This window comes from Eschrichtius robustus, chromosome 13 (genome assembly GCF_028021215.1).
Source record: "Eschrichtius robustus isolate mEscRob2 chromosome 13, mEscRob2.pri, whole genome shotgun sequence".
Taxonomy (NCBI): Eukaryota; Metazoa; Chordata; class Mammalia; order Artiodactyla; family Eschrichtiidae; genus Eschrichtius; species Eschrichtius robustus.
This window is the reverse complement of record NC_090836.1, coordinates 26,746,207-26,765,094: the sequence shown is the minus strand read 5'-3', so window position 1 is coordinate 26,765,094 and position 18,888 is coordinate 26,746,207. Positions and strand designations below refer to the sequence as shown.

General features: G+C 38.6%; 1 protein-coding gene across 2 annotated transcripts in view; it reads left to right on the top strand.

Moving 5' to 3' along the window:
• The window catches only part of DENND5B (DENN domain containing 5B), a 210,181-nt gene that overhangs the window by 120,977 nt on the left and 70,316 nt on the right, over positions 1–18,888 (top strand). For both annotated transcript variants that reach the window (XM_068560641.1, XM_068560642.1), the window contains one exon: positions 16,703–16,890. In XM_068560641.1, the coding sequence (XP_068416742.1) occupies positions 16,703–16,890 (188 nt within the window). The remainder of the gene's footprint in view (positions 1–16,702; positions 16,891–18,888) is intronic.

The following is an 18,888-nucleotide window of genomic DNA, read 5'->3' as shown; positions in this document are numbered from 1 at the left end:
CCAAAATTAAAATAAATAAAATAATAAATAAATCTTAAAAAAATAAAATAAAATAAAAATAAAAATGAATATACTGCTCCTAAATTTCTCTCTTGGTCCTTTTTAGTAAAGCTTCTTCAGGAAGCTGGTGATGCCAACCTACAAAGTGAGACAGCTCCTTCACACTGAGCCCCGTGGTCTCAGTAGTTTCTTGGCTTTGCGCTTCCCAACCCCACACGTGAACTTTGGTGACCGGCAGTCTTGAGGTGCTCTTTGTTGTCCCTGAATAATTTTTCGCTTTTGGGGGCAGCTTTGAAGCTACTTGGCCCAGCATCAAAATCTGACCCAGCACTCTCTTTTAATTTCATTTTAGCTATTATTGCTAACAATAATCAAGGGATTGTATATTTCACTTTTTTCTTATTGGTTTGTATTTCTTTATGCATCCATTGACACAATTCCCCAGGAGTTAGATCCATCAACAAATTCCATCGATAACTTTTACCTTCAGTCATTTATCTCAGCATAGCTGCTGCCCTACACCATGATTGATCATGTGGCCACCCAGGAGTCAAAGGTTCCTCATACCCTGCCCTGTTCCTCATCCTTTCTCTTCCTAAACCACATGCTTCTGTGAGCCTGTGTCATTCTACTGAATTCCACATTTTATGACACTAAATGAGAGCTTCTTTCCTCCCTGACACCCATCAGATCTGATACCAGCAATTTAGTTCACTTCTGACATGAACTACCTGGAGTTAACATCAGATTCCACAGGTTTAAGGGTTTGATCCTGCAAGACTACCCTCACTTCAGGCACCAGCCACAAATAGGGTGCCCAGGCTACCCACATTTCTGTCCAGCCAACTACGAATTCAGGATTTCCCAGGACCCCACTTTCGGGGGGGGGATTTTCCCACAAACCCACTAGAACGACTCACAGAACTCAGGAAAGCACTTTACTTACTGTCACCGTTTACTATAAAGGATACAACTCAGGAACACCCAAATGGAAGACATGTATAGGAGAAGGTATGGGGGGGAAGGACACAGAGCTTCCATGCCCCTCCAGGCACATCATCCTCCCTGCACCTCAGTGTGTTCACCAACCTAGAAGCGTCTCTATTTCTTCTTGAATCAATTTTTGTTCATTTCTATTTTCTCTAGTAATAATTTTCTTAGCTTTCAGTTTATTGACATAAAGACTTAATATTTCCTTATCTTCTTAATATCTGCTGTGTCTGTAGTTTTGTCTCCCTTTTCATCCCTAATACTATTTGTTTATGCCTTCTCTCTTTTTCCCTTGGTTGTTTTTCCATAAAGTGTGTCAATTATGTTACTCTTTTTATTTTTTTTAACATCTTTATTGGAGTATAACTGCTTTACAATGTTGTGTTAGTTTCTGCTGTATAACAAAGCGAATCAGCTATACATATACATATATCCCCATATCCCCTCCCTCTTGCGTCTCCTTCCCACCCTCCCTATCCCACCCCTCTAGGTGGTCACAAAGCACCGAGCTGATCTCCCTGTGCTATGCAGCTGCTTACCACTAGCTAGCTATTTTACATTTGGTAGTGTATATATGTCAATGCTACACTCTCACTTCATCCCAGCTTACCCTTCCCCCTCCCCGTGTCCTCAAGTCCATTCTGTACGTCTGTGTCTTTATTCCTGTCCTGCCCCAGGTTCATCAGAGCCTTTTTTTTTTTTAGATTCCATATATATGGGTTAGCATATGGTATTTGTTTTTCTCTTTCTGATTCACTTCACTCTGTATGACAGACTCTGGGTCCATCCACCTCACTACAAATGACTCAATTTCGTTTCTTTTTATGGCTGAGTAATATTCCATTGTATATATGTGCCACATCTTCTTTATCCATTCATCTGTCGATGGACACTTAAGTTGCTTCCATGGCCTGGCTATTGTAAATAGTGCTGCAGTGAACATTGGGGTGCATGTGTCTTTTTGAATTGTGATTTTCTCTGGGTATATGCCCAGTAGTGGTATTGCTGGGTCATATGGTAGTTCTATTTTTAGTTTTCTAAGGAACCTCTGTACTGTTCTCCATAGTGGCTGTATCAATTTACATTTCCACCAACAGTGCAAGAGGGTTCCCTTTTCTTCACACCCTCTCCAGCATTTACTGTTTGTAGATTCTTTGATGATGGCCATTCTGACTGGTGTGAGGTGATACACTGTGGTTTTGATTTGCATTTCTCTAATGATTAGTGATGTTGAGCATCCTTTCATGTGTTTGTTGGCAGTCTGTATATCTTCTTTGGAGAAATGTCTATTTAGGTCTTCTGCCCATTTTTGGATTGGGTTGTTTGTTCTCCTGATATTGAGCTGCATGAGCTACTTGTATATTTTGGAGATTAGTCCTTTGTCAGTTGCTTCATTTGCAAATTTTTTCTCCTATTCTGAAGGTTGTCTTTTCATCTTGTTTATGGTTTTCTTTGCTATACAAAAACTTGTAAGTTTCATTAGGTCCCATTTGTTTATTTTTGTTTTTATTTCCATTTCTCTAGGAGGTAGGTCAAAAAGGATCTTGCTGTGATTTATGTCATAGAGTGTTCTGCCGATGTTTTCCTCTTAGAGTTTCCTCTAAGTGTCTGGCCTTACATTTAGGTCTTTAATCCATTTTGAGTTTATTTTTGTGTGTGGTGTTAGAAAGTGTTCTAATTTCATTCTTTTACATGTAGCTGTTCAGTTTTCCCAGCACCACTTATTGAAGAGGCTGTCTTTTCTCCATTGTATATTCTTGCCTCCTTTATCAGAGATAAGGTGACCATATGTGTGTGGGTTTATCTCTGGGCTTTCTATCCTGTTCCATTGATCTATATTTCTGTTTTTGTTGCAGTACCATACTGTCTTGATTACTGTAGCTTTGTAGTATAGTCTGAAGTCAGGGAGCCAGATTCCTCCGGCTGCGTTTTTCTTTCTCAAGATTTTTTTGGGTATTCGGGGTCATTTGTGTTCCCAAACACACTGTGAAATTTTTTGTTATAGTTCTGTGAAAAATGTCATTGGTAGTTTGATGGGGATTGCATTGAATCTGTAGATTGCTTTGGGTAGTGTAGTCATTTTCACAATGTTGATTCATCCAGTCCAAGAACATGGTATATCGCTCCATCTGTTTGTATTGTCTTTAATTTCTTCATCAGTGTCTTATAGTTTTCTGCATACAGGTCTTTTGTCTCCTTAGGTAGGTTTATTCCTAGGTATTTTATTCTTTTGTTGCAATGGTAAATGCGAGTGTTTCCTTAATTTCTCTTAGAGGTTTTTCATCGTGAGTGTATAGGAATGCGTGAGATTTCTGTGCATTAATTTTGTATCCTGCTACTTTACCAAATTCATTGATTAGCTCTAGTAGTTTTCTGGTAGCATCTTTAGGATTCTCTATGTATAGTATCATGTCATCTGTAAACAGTGGGAGTTTTACTTCTTCTTTTCCGATTTGGATTCCTTTTATTTCTTTTCTTCTCTGATTGCCATGGCTAAAACTTCCAAAACTCTGTTGAATAACAGTGATGAGAGTGGGCAACCTTGTCTTGTTCCTTATCTTAGAGGAAATGGTTTCAGTTTTTCACCATTGAGAGCGATGATCGCTGTGGGTTTGTCATATATGGCCTTTATTATGTTGAGGTAAGTTCCCTCTATGCCTACTTTCTGGAGAGTTTTTATCATAAATCGGTGTTGGATTTTGTCAAAAGCTTTTTCTGCATCTATTGAGATTATCATATGGTTTTTATCCATCAGTCTGTTAATATGGTGTATCACATTGATTGATTTGCGTATGTTGAAGTATCCTTGCATTCCTGGGATAAACCCCACTTGATCATGGTGTATGATCCTTTAATGTGCTGTTGGATTCTGTTTGCTAGTATTTTGTTGAGGATTTTTGCATCTATGTTCATCAGTGATATTGTCGTGTAGTTTTTTTTTTTGTAACATCTTTGTCTCATTTTGGTATCAGGGTGATGGTGGCCTCGTAGAATGAGTTTGGGAGTGTTCCTCCCTCTGCTATATTTTGGAAGGGTTTGAGAAGGATAGGTGTTAGCTCTTCTCTAAAGGTTTGATAGAATTCACCCATGAAGCCATCTGGTCCTGGGCTTTTGTTGGTTGGAAAATTTTTAAGCACAGTTTCAATTTCAGTGCTTAAGATTGGTCTGTTCATATTTTCTATTTCTTCCTGGTTCAGTCTTGGAAGGTTGTGCTTTTCTAAGAATTTGTCCGTTTCTTCCAGGTTGTCCATTTTATTGGCATGTAGTTGCTTGTAGTAATCTCTCATGATCCTTTGTATTTCTGCAGTGTCAGTTGTTACTTCTCTTTTTTCACTTCTAATTCTATTGATTTGAGTCTTCTCCCTTTTTTTCTTGATGAGTCTGGCTAATGGTTTATCAATTTTGTTTATCTTCTCAAAGAACCAGCTTTTGGTTTAAGTGACATTTGCTACTGTTTCCTTCATTTCTTTTTCATTTATTTCTGATCTGTTCTTTATGATTTCTTTCCTTCTGCTAACTTTGGGGTTTTTTTGTTCTTCTTTCTCTAATTACTTTAGGTGTAAGGTTAGGTTGTTTATTTGAGATGTTTCTAGTTTCTTGAGATAGGATTGTATTGCTGTAAACTTCCCTCTTAGAACTGCTTTTGCTGCATCCCATAGGTGTTGGGTCGTCACGTTTTCATTGTCATTTGTTTCTAGGTATTTTTTGATTTCCTCTTTGATTTCTTCAGTGATCTCTTGGTTTTTTAGTAGCGTATTGTTTAGCCTCCATGTGTTTGTATTTTTTACAGTCTTTTTCCTGTAATTGATATCTAGTCTCATAGCATTTTGGTCAGAAAAGATACTTAATACGATTTGGGACCCAAGATATGATCTATCCTGGAGAATGTTCCATGAGCAGTTGAGAAGAAAGTGTATTCTGTTGTTTTTGGATGGAATGTCCTATAAATACCGTGTATGTCCATCTTGTTTAATGTGTCATTTAAAGCTTGTGTTTCCTCATTTATTTTCCTTTTGGATGATCTGTCCATTGGTGAAAGTGGGTGTTAAAGTCCCCTACTATGATGGTGTTACTGTCAGTTTCCCCTTTTATGGCTGTTAGCCTTTGCCTTATGTTTTGAGGTGCTCCTATGTTGGGGGCATAAATATTTACAATTGTTATATCTTCTTCTTGGATTGATCCCTTGAACATTAAGTGGTGTCCTTCTCTGTCTCTTGTAATAGTCTTTATTTTAAAGTCTAGTTTGGGACTTCCCTGGTTGCGCAGTGGTTAAGAATCTGCCTGCCAGTGCAGGGGACAGGGGTTCGAGCCCTGGTCCGGGAAGATCCCACATGCCGTGGAGCAACTAAGCCAGTGCGCCTACAACTACTGAGCCGGTGCTCTAGAGCCCGTGAGCCACAACTACTGAGCCTGTGTGCCACAGCTACTGAAGCCCACGCACCTAGAGCCCATGCTCCGCAACAATAGAGGCCACTGCAAAGAGAAGCACGTCTGCCTCAACAACGAGTAGCCCCCACTCGCAGCAACTAGAGAAAGCCCATGTGCAGCAGCAACAAAGACCCAATGCAGCTAAAAGTAAATAAACAAATTATAAATAAATTTTAAAAATAAAATAAAAAATAAAGTCTATTTTGTCTGATATGAGAATTGCTACTCCAGCTTTCTTTTGATTTCCATTTGCATGGAATATCTTTTTCCATCCCCTCACTTTTAGTCTGTATGTGTCCCTAGGTCTGAAGTGGGTCTCTTGTAGACAGCATATATACGGGTCTTGTTTTTGTATCCGTTCAGCCAGTCTATGTCTTTTGGTTGGAGCATTTAATCCATTTACATTTAAGGTAACTGTCAATATGTATGTTCCTATTACCATTTTCTTAATTGTTTTGGGTTTGTTTTCGTAGGTCTTTTCCTTCTCTTGTGTTTCCTGCCTAGGGAAGTTCCTTTAGCGTTTGTTGTAAAGCTGGTTTGGTGGTGCTGAATTCTCTTAACTCTTGCTTGTCTGTAAATGTTTTAATTTCTCCATTGAATCTGAATGAGATCCTTGCTGGGTAGAGTAATCTTGCTTGTAGGTTTTTCCCTTTCATCACTTTAAATGTATCCTACCACTGCCTTCTGGCTTGCAGAGTTTCTGCTGAAAGATCAGCTGTTAACCTTATGGGGGTTCCCTTGTATGTTATTTGTTGCTTTTCCCTTGCTGCTTTTAATATTTTTCTTTGTATTTAATTTTTGATAGTTTAATTAATATTTGTCTTGATGTGTTTCTCCTTGGATTTATCCTGTATGGGACTCTCTTCACTTCCTGGATTTGACTTACTGTTTCCCTCCCATGTTAGGCAAGTTTTCAACCATAGTCTCTTCAAATATTTTCTCAGACCCTTTCTTTTTCTCTTCTTCTTCTGGGACCTCTATAATTCGAATGTTGGTGCACTTAATGTTATCCCAGAAGTCTCTGAGACTGTCCTCAATCCTTTTCATTCTTTTTTCTTTATTCTGCTCTGCGACAGTTATTTCCACTATTTTATCTTCCAGGTCACTTATCTGTTCTTCTGCCTCAGTTATTCTGCTATTGATTCCTTCTAGAGAACTTTTAATTTCATTTATTGTGTTGTTCATCATTGTTTGTTTGCTCTTTAGTTCTTCTAGGTCCTTGTTAAATGTTTCTTGTATTTTCTCCATTCTATTTCCAAGATTTTGGATCATCTTTACTATCATTACTCGGAATTCTTTTTCAGGTAGACTGCCTATTTCCTCTTCATTTGTTTGGTCTGGTGGGTTTTTACCTTTCTCCTTCATCTCTGCATATTTCTCTGTCTTCTCACTTTGTTTAACTTACTGTGTTTGGTGTCTCCTTTTTGCAGGCTGCGTGTTCATAGTTCCCATTGTTTTTGATGTCTGCCCCCAGTGGGTGAGGTTGGTTCAGTGGCTTGTGTAGGCTTCCTGGTGGAGGAGACTGGTGCGTGTGTTCTGGTGGGTGGGACTGGATCTTATCTTTCTGATGGGCAGGGCTGCGTCCAGTGGTATGTTTTGGGGTGTCTGTGAACTTAGTATGATTTTAGGCAGCCTCTCTGCTAATGGGTGGGGTTGTGTTCCTCTCTTGCTAGTTGTTTGGCATGGGGCATCCAGCACTGGTCATTGGGTGGAGCTGGGTCTTAGTGTTGAGCCGGAGATCTCTGGGAGAGCTCTTGCCGATTGATTGATAATACGTGGGGCTGCATGGTCTCTGGTGGTCCACTGTCCTGAACTTGGCTCTCCCACCTCGGAGGCTCATGTCCGACACCCAGCCGGAGCACCAAGACCTTGTCAGCACACGGCTCAGAAGAAAAGGAAGAAAGGAAAAAAAAAAATTAAAAAAAATAAAAAGAAAAATTTAAAAAATAATAGTAAAATAAAAAAAAATTTTTTAATAAATAAATAAAAGAAGAAGAGAGCAACCAAACCAATAAAGAAATCCACCAATGATAACAACTAAAAACTAAACTAAGATAAACATAAAAATCAGAAACAAATCAGTCACAGACAGCAAACACCAAGTCTACAGTTGCTCCCAAAATCTACCGCCTCAATTTTGGGAACATTTGTTGTCTGTTCAGGTATTTCACAGATGCAGGGTTCATCAAGTTGATTGTGGGGATTTAATCCGCTGCTTCTGAGGCTGCATGGAGAAATTTCCCTTTCTCTTCTTTATTTGCATGGCTCCTGAGATTCAGCTTTGGTTTTGGCCCCGCCTCTGCATGTAGGTCGCCCTCAGGCATCTGTTCCCCACCCAGACTGGAGGGGGTTTTAAAGCAGCGGCTGATTAGGGCTCTCTTGCCATCTCAGGCTCGGGAGAGGGAGGCGAGGGAGGCGTAAGGTAGTCATAATTGGAATGCGGTGTGGCCTGTGTCGGCAGAGGCCGACATGACATTGCAACGGCCTGAGGCACGCTGTGTGTTCTCCTGGTCAAGTTGTCCCTAGATCTCGGGACCCTGACAGTGGCGTGCTGCACAGGCTCTGGGGGGGTTGGGAGGGGGTGTGGGTAGTGACCTGTGCTTGCACACAGGATTCTCGGTGGCAGCGGCAGCAGCATTAGCGTTTCATGCCCATCTCTGGGGTCTGGACTGATAGCTGCAGCTTGTGCCCTTCTCTGGAGCTTGCCTAGGCAGTTCTCTGCCTTCTGTGGGCACACAGGGAGGGAATCCCCTCTCCTAGTGCACCCTGAAACAATGGTCTCTTGCCTCTTCGGCAGGTCCACACTTTTTCCCAGATTCCCTCCCGGCTAGCTGTGGCGGACTAGCCCCCTTCAGGTGGTGTTCACGCCGCCAACCCCAGTCCTCTCCCTGGGATCTGACCTCCAAAGCCCGAGCCTCAGCCCCCAGTGCCCACCTGTCCTGGTGGGTGAGCAGACAAGTGTCTCAGGCTGGTGAGTGCTGGTCGGCACCGATCCTCTGTGCGGGAATCTCTCCGCCTTGCCCTCTGCACCCTGTTGCTGCTCTCTCCTCTGTGGTTCCGAAGCTTCCCCCCAACTGCGCACCCCACCCCCATCTTCACCAGTGAAGGGACTTCTTAGTGTGTGGAAACTTTTCCTCCTTCACAGCTCCCTCCCAGAGGTGCACATCTCGTCCCTCTTCTTTTGTCTCTTTTTTCTTTTGCCCTACCCAGGTTCGTGGGGAGTTTCTTGCCTTTTGGGAAGTCTGAGGTCTTCTGCCACCATTCAGTAGGTGTTCTGTAGGAATTGTTCCACAAGTAGGTGTATTTTTGATGTATTTGTGGGGAGGAAGGTGATCTCCACATCTTACTCCTCCTCCATTTTGAAGGTCCTCCACTATGTTACTCTTTTTAAAGAACTAACTTTTACCTTTGTTTGTACTCTCTTTTTTATCTTTGTTTTCTGTTTTATTAATTTCTGGTTTTGTTTTTTACTTCCTTTGGACCCATCCCACCCCCAGTATTAACATCTTAAGTATTTGAGTGTTATGTTAGTTGCATCCCACAAGTCTTAGTATCTGGTATTTTCGTTATTCAATTCTAAGAATTTTTAAATTTTCATTTATTTTGACCATTTGCCTTTCTCCCTCTTTTTTTTTTTTGCCTTCTTTTGAAATAAATGAAACGTTTTTTCTCATTGCAGTTTTTTAAAAAATTTAATTATTGTAGGTGTTATATGCTCTGTTTCTCTTTATTAATGCTAAACTTTGAAATTTTAACATGAACACTCAGTGTTATGTTAATCGGAATCTTTAAAAACAGATACTCTAAAAATGCTTTGACTCCAATCACCCCCATCATGGCTTACTTGTTATAGTTGTTCAAAATTTTGATAATCCCTCAAATTAGGTATATTTTATGTACTTGATTTTGCTTAAACTTACTCATAATTGCCATTTTAAAAAAATTCACATTCGATTTTGTATCTTAGGTATTTCTTCTGGGATTAGTCTCCTTATTCCTAAAGTGTATCCTTACAAGTTCCTTAAATGAGGTGGCATTCTCTATTAGATTTCGTTCGTCTGACAGTGTTTTAAATTTGTCCTTGTTTTTGAAAGATGGTTTCATTGGATATTAAATTCTATGTTGAAAGTTTTTTTTTCCTCTCTCTCTTAGCATATTATATTCTACTGTCTTCTGGTTTCCATTGTAGCCATTGAGAAGTCGTTTATCACAATCACTCTAATTGTCATTCCTTGGCCAGAAGTCTTTTCATTCTGGCTATATATATGATTTTCTGTTTGTCTTTGGTGTCCTGTATTTTGACTGTGATTTATCTAAATGAGAGTTTCTTTATTTGTCCTGCTTGTGAGTCATTGTGTTTCCTGAAATCTAGGGTTAATATTTTTCACCAGTGTTGGAAAATTCTTAACCATCTTTCTAAATTTTACTTGCATCTGTCTTTTTTCTTTTTTATCCTCCTGAACTTTAATTAAACGTGTTATTCTGTCTTGCTCAGTCTTCCATATCTCTCAACCTCTTTTTCTATCTCTTTGTCTCTGTGCTGTATTCTGGTTGATTTATCTCCCACCTTATAAATTCTCTTTTTATCCATGTTTAATCCATAGTTAACCCTTCCTTTGACATTTTAATTTCAGTGGTCCTATAAATAGTCTTACTCCTAATTCTTCCTTTAATTTCCTTAAACATATTAAACATACATATTTTATATTCCTTCTCAGATAAATTCAGTATCTCATGAGTTGAGGATTGAGGGTTTATTCCTCCAGGAAGGGTTTGTATTTTCTTTCACCAGGCACCTGAATTCACTGGCAACACAGGTTTACTTTAAGTTAAAATTCTCACTGTTAGTCTTTCTTTGGGCCATACAGATAGCATGAGAGCCCCAAACATCCTTGAAAACTAGCTAGTAGGTAGGAATTCACAGGGAGGCTTTTTTCCCCCTTCCTCCCTAGGCCATGGCCAGGGCCAGGACAGACTACTTTCCTTGGCAATACAGATTTTGGTTTTGTTTTTTCCTTTCTACAGGTTTTTGCCCTTTTAGGTCTAGCTTTTTGCAAGAGGATCTACCATCTTAATTCCAGCCCTTCTTGGACTTTGTCCCTCAACATGCACAGAAGTAAAACCGAAGCTCTAGGCCACCTTAGATCAGTAAACAGTCCAAAGACAGCCAGATGCTTGAGGTTTACCACACTGGACTCTTGCTCACATTTTGTTCCCAGCCTCCAATGACTTCCCTTATTTTTATTATTTTTTAAATTTATTTATTTTATTTATTTATTTTTAACTGCATTGGGTCTTCATTGCTGCCCGCGGGCTTTCTGTAGTTGCGGCCAGCCGGGGCTACTCTTTGTTGCGGTGCACGGGCTTCTCATTGTGGTGGCTTCTCTTGCTGCGGAGCACAGGCTCTAGGCACACAGGATTCAGTAGTTGTGGCTCGCGGGCTCTAGAACGCAGGCTCAGTAGTTGTGGCGCACAGGCTTAGTTGCTACGTGGCATGTGGGATCTTCCCAGACCAGGGCTTGAACCCGTGTCCCCTGCATTGGCGGGCAGATTCTTAACCACTGTGCCACCAGGGAAGCCCCAACTTCCCTTATTATTTTTTTGGCAAATTCGTAGTCACGTATTGGGTGTTATATAGCTATTCTATTTACCATTTGTAGATTAGTTTTGGAGTCCTAGTCTACAACACTGCCATAAATAGAAATGTTTAAAAAAGATCACTGAACTAAAATTAAAATGAACAGATTGATTGTGACAGTTATTACAGAATGTAACAACTGCTAGGCATATTAATGTAACTATTAGTAATGTAAAATAGGAAAATAATCCAGATCTTTTTTCTCTTTTACCAACAATTATCAATTATATTTAACCTACATTAAATAATTTAAGTACATAGTATGTGCATAAATACTTTGTTTTTGTTTTAACCTTCATTGAAGCAATAAGATACTACTTTTCACATATCCTCATGAGTGTTAGAAAATTATATTTTTATGAAGGTATAGATATATTTATAGGAAGCTATATTTTATTTAAAATTATGAATTAAACAAGACCTTTTAATTTAGAAAACAGTTCTCAATGAATATATAGTTCATTGCCTATTTTGCAAGCCTATTTGACTTTGAAACGTATGTATACTTTTTAAAAAAGTCATCTCATATCAAATAAATCCTTTGCAAGTCAGATTCAAATTATTTATTCTCATAGATCCATTTTGGGGGGATTCCACTTCCCACAGATTATTTCCATATAGATTATATTCAGCAAGTTTTAAAAATTGTGGTAAGAAAAAAAACCCATAAATTTACCATCTTAACTATTGCTTAGTGAAAAGTTCAGTAGCATTAAGTATATTCACATTGTTGTGCAACCAATCTCCAGAGCTTTTTCATCTTGCAAAACTGAAACTCTATACCCATTAAACAATAACTCCGCATTTTGCACTCCTCTTAGCCCCTTCCTGACAACCACCATTCTTCGTTTGTTTCTATGAATTGACTACTTTAGATACCTCATGTAAGTGGAATTATACAATATTTGTCTTTCTTTGACTGGCTTATTTCACTTAGCATAATGTCCTTAAGGTTCATCCATGTTGTAGCATATGTCAGGATTTCCTCCCTTTTTAAGGCTGAATAACTTTCCATTGTATGTATATACCACATTTTGTTTATCCATTCATCCATTGATGGATGCCTGGATAGTTTCCACTTTTTGGCTACTGCGAATAATGGTACTATAAACATAGATGTACAAATATATCTTCAGCACTCTGCTTTCAGTTCTTTTGGGCATATACCCAGAAGTGGAGTTTCAGCAGGTTTTTAGTACTTAGCTGCTTCCTGCTGCTGCCAAACACACTTTGGTTTTCCGTGTTGATAATATAGATATACTTTTAATAGCTTCAGTATATTTCATTATATAACTGGCCATAAATCTAACCCTTTTGTTAGTTACTTAGGGTATTATAAATAGTTTATTGTTATAAATGACACTTTATACATAAGCGTCCATGTACATATGTTTTTGTATATTTATGTGATAAATTACTAGAATTGCTGGGTCAGATGATCTGTATATTTTTTAAGCTTTTGATAGATATTGCCAAGTACAAAGTTCTAGCAATTTATGCTGCCTTTATAAGGCAATGTATGAGAATACCCTTTTCTCCACACCTTTGCTGTGATTTTCTTTTTAATCTTTGTCAATCTGATTAAAGCAAAATGTAGCTCACTTTTCAGCCATCATCGAGGGTGATTTTTTTTTTTATGTTCATTTGAATTTGTATTCTGCCTTTTGTGATATCTTTGTGAACTAGGAAGATAAGCTGAATTATGCATGGGTCCAAGCCCTTAAAGCCAGCCTGGCTCAGTTAGTAACCAGTCACTGCCTTGGGTTAGTACATGTATAATCTTTCAGCTGCATCAGGATGTTCACCAGAGGTGTGCTGGACACCACCATCCTCACACCTCCACTGGCAGTGCTTCGCAGTATGTAAACCCCGATAATCATGGCGTTTTCATGGGGCATTGCACTACCAGCCAGCGCTGGACCTGCTCTGTGTCACTCAGCCATCTCCTCAGCCTGCAACATGAGTCCTGTGCCCCCAACGTCAGCTCCAGCCCCAGGCCGCTGGACTGTCCCCACGGGGCCGACCTTATTCTCCACAGTGATGCTGGTGGACAGGGGCCGAGACCCGGGGATGAGACAGTGGAGGCCAGGCCATTTCAGGGTCTGTGCCTGTGCCACTGCTAGGCAAATTTTTGGCAGTATGTTTTATTGTATAACACAGGCAAGCATCATGTCCAATAGTTTTATTTCATTTTACATGTCTTAGATGTTAACATATTAATTTATTAGTACACATTTATTGATCACTCACTATGTAGTAGGTCCCGTACCAAGTGCTAGAAATTCTGAGATTAAAAATATAGTCATTGCTCTCCAGCAGGTGATGGTTAGTAGGGAAGAGCGGAGAGATAAATGAATAGATAATTATAATTGAATTTTAATAGTTTTAGTGAGAGGAATAATTAGTGTGATGGAAATAGAGGTGGGGTACTGTGGAAGCATGTGGAAGGGACTCTAGTGACGATAAGAAGTATTCACGGAATGCTTTCCAAAGGAACCATTGCCTAAGGAAAAAGTGGAACTTAGCCAGGTACTGCAAGTGGAAGAGACATTCTGGGCAGAGGGAAGGGGTGTACAGAGGCACAGGGGCCTGTGAAAATATTTCATGTTCAGTAAATGAATTTTAAGCAGATGATTTGACTGTATATGTGGTGGTAAGAAATGAAGCAGGAAAGGGCCAAATTATGAAGAGCCTCATATGCCATGCTGAGGCATGTCTTAAATGTGGAAACTTATTACACATTCATCACTTTGAGTATCAAAGAAAAAGTAATTTTCCAAATTATTTAAATTTTTTAAAACATGCTTAAAGAAGAAAACTACCTTTTATTTCTTGATTCAGTTAAAAAGAATTGTCTTGTTTCTGCTAAGTAACTGCATTATTAAAAAGTGTATGGCATTTAAACCAATCTTGAGAAAGCAGAACTGGAAAAAAGAATAGACATAGAACACCCACAAGTTGGTGGAATTGTGGTGAAGGAAAAATAAACCATGTGTATCAGTCTTTCATGTCTACTAGAAGAGGGGAAAACATATAATTTATTTTCACTTCCCAAGTGAAAGTTTACCATAATCAAAGCAAGAAAATAGCCCAAGATGCTGGTTTCCATTCCTTAAAGAATTTGTGTTTCCTTTGAGTTGAACATTTTCCATCAACAGTAAATAAAGTAGCCAAGCTGCTAGGGATTTGATATGACGGCTTAAAACCCTCTGCCTTTCAGGATAGGTCCAATCAGGAGACAGATTAAACCACACAGTAATTTAAATAGAGGAATGTAATAAGAAGAATTATTAAACTATAATAGGAAACTATAAAGACATGAAGAAAACTCTAAAGGGTACCCTAGGAAGGACAAACTTGGAAGGGGACCCACTTCCGAAGGCTGAGGTTCATATCTCATTGAAGAAAGTGTGGTGGCAGCTCATTGGATGGTGGAGGTCAGTGGGTTGCCTGGGCCAGAGCTGATCCTCAGTCACCAGGCAAGCAGAAGACAAACCTCCCAGGTCCAAGTGAGCTGCGGCTGGTGAGCAGGCACACAGAAGTTGTCAGGGCGCCAGGTGGCTGTGAGAGACGAGTGTGCCGTATCTGCATTAGGAGGGCCCAGTCACTGAGGCTGCCCGCTCTGGGCGTGTGGCTGGGGGAGTGGGCCACCAAGATGTCCTCACATATCCACACCAGTGATCAGCCATGCAGAAGGAGCAAGAACACACAAAACACTGCGCCTTGCCCACTACGCTCGAAAACCAGGGAGGAGAAGCGCTTCCTCCTGCAGTGTCTCTCCGCTGTCCTCTACTGGCAAAGTTTTCCGGTGTGTTCACTATAAAAGAGAACATGCGTACAGTCCAGTCCATTTTCATAGACCACCTATGGAGTGATTTGGAGCTCAGTAAATAGATCAGTAGATAACTGGCACAGGATCTGACTGCTTAAAACCCTGAACCTTTCACCTGTGTCTGGCTTTTAATTGAGAAAGAAAGAAAAAAGCCCCTGACACCCAGGAACTGATCTAGCTCTCAGCTCAGCCTCCCTGTCACTGTAGACTGATTGGATGCTCATAGCTGAGCCATGTTGTTCTTAGAGCATAAACGGTCTCACGGGACCACCCACTCCAAGCAGGGTCACTGTGCAGCCCACAAAATACCAAACACCCTCTTCCCTCAAGCTGCCTGGTATTTGTTTTTTAGAAGTATTCCTGTAAACAGGTTTTCACCTAAAATTTTATAATGAACCAAATAAGGAAAATTTTAAATACATGTAGGCTATGGATAGCTGATCATTCATGACCAAAATCCCATTGTAGACTATTAAAGGTAGTCATTTACAGATTATAAAACAACACAAGAAAAATTTCAATGGAAAACATCCTGCTTTTGCGTGGTTGGGTGTTCTTTGAGTTTGATAGGAACCAAGTAGCGTCGGATCATTTCCCTTAACCTTTTAAAAAAGACTTCCCCAGAGTCTTACTCCCCCAGATTTTACTGTATTTATGCACAATAAATTCTGTGAGAGAATTATTACAATTCCACAATATCCATTCTGAAAACCAAACTTTTTTTGGTAACTCATTTATCGGCAAAATCAGATCTGAACCAAAGTGACCCTATTTAAGTTCTTTGAGTATACTGGGACACTCATATAGTTTGCTGCAGAAACATTAATGTATTTGATTACAGGATGCTGCCCTGAATATTTCAGGTATGTGTGGTATGCACAATATTACCTTTCTAAATTAAAAAAGAAAAAATCTGAATTCTGAAACACGTCTGCCTCTGAAGGTTTAAATAGGGATATAGACACATGTATGTATAGTATCCATGGCAGAGTGGTTTTAGAGGGCACTTTATTTGTAGCTGTGTGAGTTGATGAATGTTAACTAAACTTATTGTGATAATTTATTTTGCTGTTTATACATATATCAAATCATCATGTTGTACACCGAATGTTATCTGTCAATTATATTTCAGTAAAACTGGGGGTGGGGTGAGAAGGCACTTTAATACTGTGGACAGTTTTTAGTTTTGATAAATTAGTTCATGTAAACAAAACACAACAAAAAAAACAACCTCTAATTTTCAGGTAGCTTTCACTTTGTCCCTAGATTTGAGTTGGAGGTTAATGTAGGAAGTGTGACTATGAATGCATATATCTGTTGATTTCTTGTACCCACAAAATGAAGGCTAAAATAAATATAATAAGAATAACTGTAGGCTATAGCCATGATCATTTATACAAGAAAAACAGAGCCTCTGAATTGAGGATTGCATAGATATACATGTATATAAAAAGTGATCAGTAGCAATATTCTTACACCTTTTCAATGGGAGAAGTGCCAAGAGCAATTTTATTAGTTCTTATTTGCTTTGCATTTTGAGGGAATGTCATTTCACATACCAGTGTTTTCAGAAGCAAAGAGCTTACTGATGTTTCCCACCTACTCATAATACCCCCTTAAAACTATTCAGTGAAAACATTTAACTCTTTAATTACGGTGGAGCTGACTTCTTTTCTGCATGGTCATGAAGAAACATTTTACTTATTTATTAGCACACGAATTTTTTCTGGAAATTGATATTTTCAACTTAATGCAGTGATTATGTTTTGATTTGTAATCTTCCCCTCCATTTTTGTTGTTGCTGTTCTGTACAGATTATCAACGCCTGATGACTGTGGCGGAAGGCATCACCACACTTCTGTTCCCATTTCAGTGGCAACATGTTTATGTGCCCATCCTCCCTGCTTCTCTGCTACATTTTCTTGATGCTCCTGTCCCTTATCTGATGGGCCTTCAGTCAAAAGAAGGAACTGACCGTTCTAAGCTAGAACTTCCTCAAGAGGTAAAAACTGACAATGAACGATGAAACACTTGCTGTTTGTTGATTTAGGTCAAGCCCACTTTTGTTAGATAGCATTGTCTTTGTCTGAACTGAGTCTCTGGCTATTCTGAATCTTACAAGTAGGTCTAGGGCAGAGGCTCAGCCATAGAATGCAGATCCTGACTCCTGATGGTTATTATATGACATAGTCATTAATTAAACATGGATCAAAACAGGACAGTGGCAAATTTTCACAGCTGTAAATTTGTGAAGATGGAGCAGTAGTAGTATTATCTAGGAGCTTTATTATTTTAATAACATTTTATTTCTTTTTCCCTATTCCTGTTATAAATTTTGTTTTTAAGTGGTACAGCCCAATTTTAACATCCTTTAAATTATTGTATTAATTGAGGTGAATTTGATTCTTGAGCTCTATCAAATGGAAAGTAACATCTTTCAGCAAGCTAGAAATCATGGAAATATTAAATACTTTAGTAGTCTGTTTTCAGACGTAAGGCCCGTTATCAGCTTTTGCTAAATGTTAGCTTAGCTTGCTGGTTGAGATAAAAATTCTAACCCTTAGCTTTTAGTCTACCTTAAGATTACTATGCTTTCTGTGTGTTATATTTTCAAATGTTGTTTCAGAAGAAAATAAACAGGAATTCTTGAAAGCATTTTGAATCTGATTTTTAGCTGTTGTTAATGGTACTCAGAATTGAAATGTAAAGCCTTTGAATTGAAATATTGATGAGAGTGCCATGGCCTATTAAAAAACGTAAAATGGTTAATTACATTATATTCGCTATTTAATTAGCACCTTTCTTAATAAAATCTTCCATGCTGTGCTTCACTCTTATTTGTTATTACCCATAGAGATTCTCATTTTAATAAATGAATTTAAAATAACACACTAAGCCACGGGCGTTATACCCAGTATTGATTCCTGTAATCATCCACTGCTTACTTTATTCTAATGAATGTTTCCCTACCAAAATTAACATTTTTGTTCAGGGGAAAATAGCTTGATTCAGATCATATAAAATACACATGCAAACTGTTTTGCTCTTTCTGAGCTTGTGCACGTTCTCTGCTTCTCCCTCTCTCTTATACCTCTTTTTTCTAATACCTGAACTCTCATTTTCTCTTTTATTAAATTAATCTAAGTATCTTGTTGGTTCAAAGACGTTAAGTCCTTTAAATTTTTAAGGAAAAAGAAATAGACTAGCCAAATGCATTTTGTTTTAAAGACTTAAACAGTGACATGTTTTGGCTTCTTGTTGAGTATCTGGTCTCTTTGCATGTTAATTAAATGATATATTTTTAGACACAAATATTATCTTTCCATTTTTGCATGAGTAATAATTGTTGGGAAATTTTAAATGCCACCTTGATGTATTTGTTGTCAGGAAATCTTTCTGTCTCTATGCCTGTGTGTATCCTCTGACTCTAAAAATAAACAAACTTAAAAATTCTGAAAGCTCTTACAGTAATGTCTGTGATTTTCTAATTTTTCATTCACTAAACCAACACTATTTAATAAATATACATACTCATGTATTCACAGAGTAGAATAATAAGAAATAACCTGAATCAGCTGTGAAAATAGCACTGCTTCTGTATAGAAAGTATTCATTAGTGCATTACTGGTTTATAAGAAAAGGCTAATAGCATATCACTTTGCTCTGGTTTCATTTTACAATGAGATGAAATAATCTACTCCACAGAATTTGGAGGAGGAAGTGGGTATAAAAATAGTCATTTTAAAAAAGTGACTGGTAATACCCTCCTTTGCCTTGAAAACTGTAAAATAAACTAATAGCTAAAAATAGTGAGAGGGCTTAGAATAGTTGTGAAAATAAGTTTACAAAATGATTATTTTAAGAAGACATGATTTTAGTTGTTAGCTAACTAATGTAACTACATAGACTTATAATTAACTACCCACTCACTTGCCCCATGATTCCAAAATGATAGGCACAGGTAGCCATTTGTTATATTGTTTTGGTCGGGGGAGGCGGG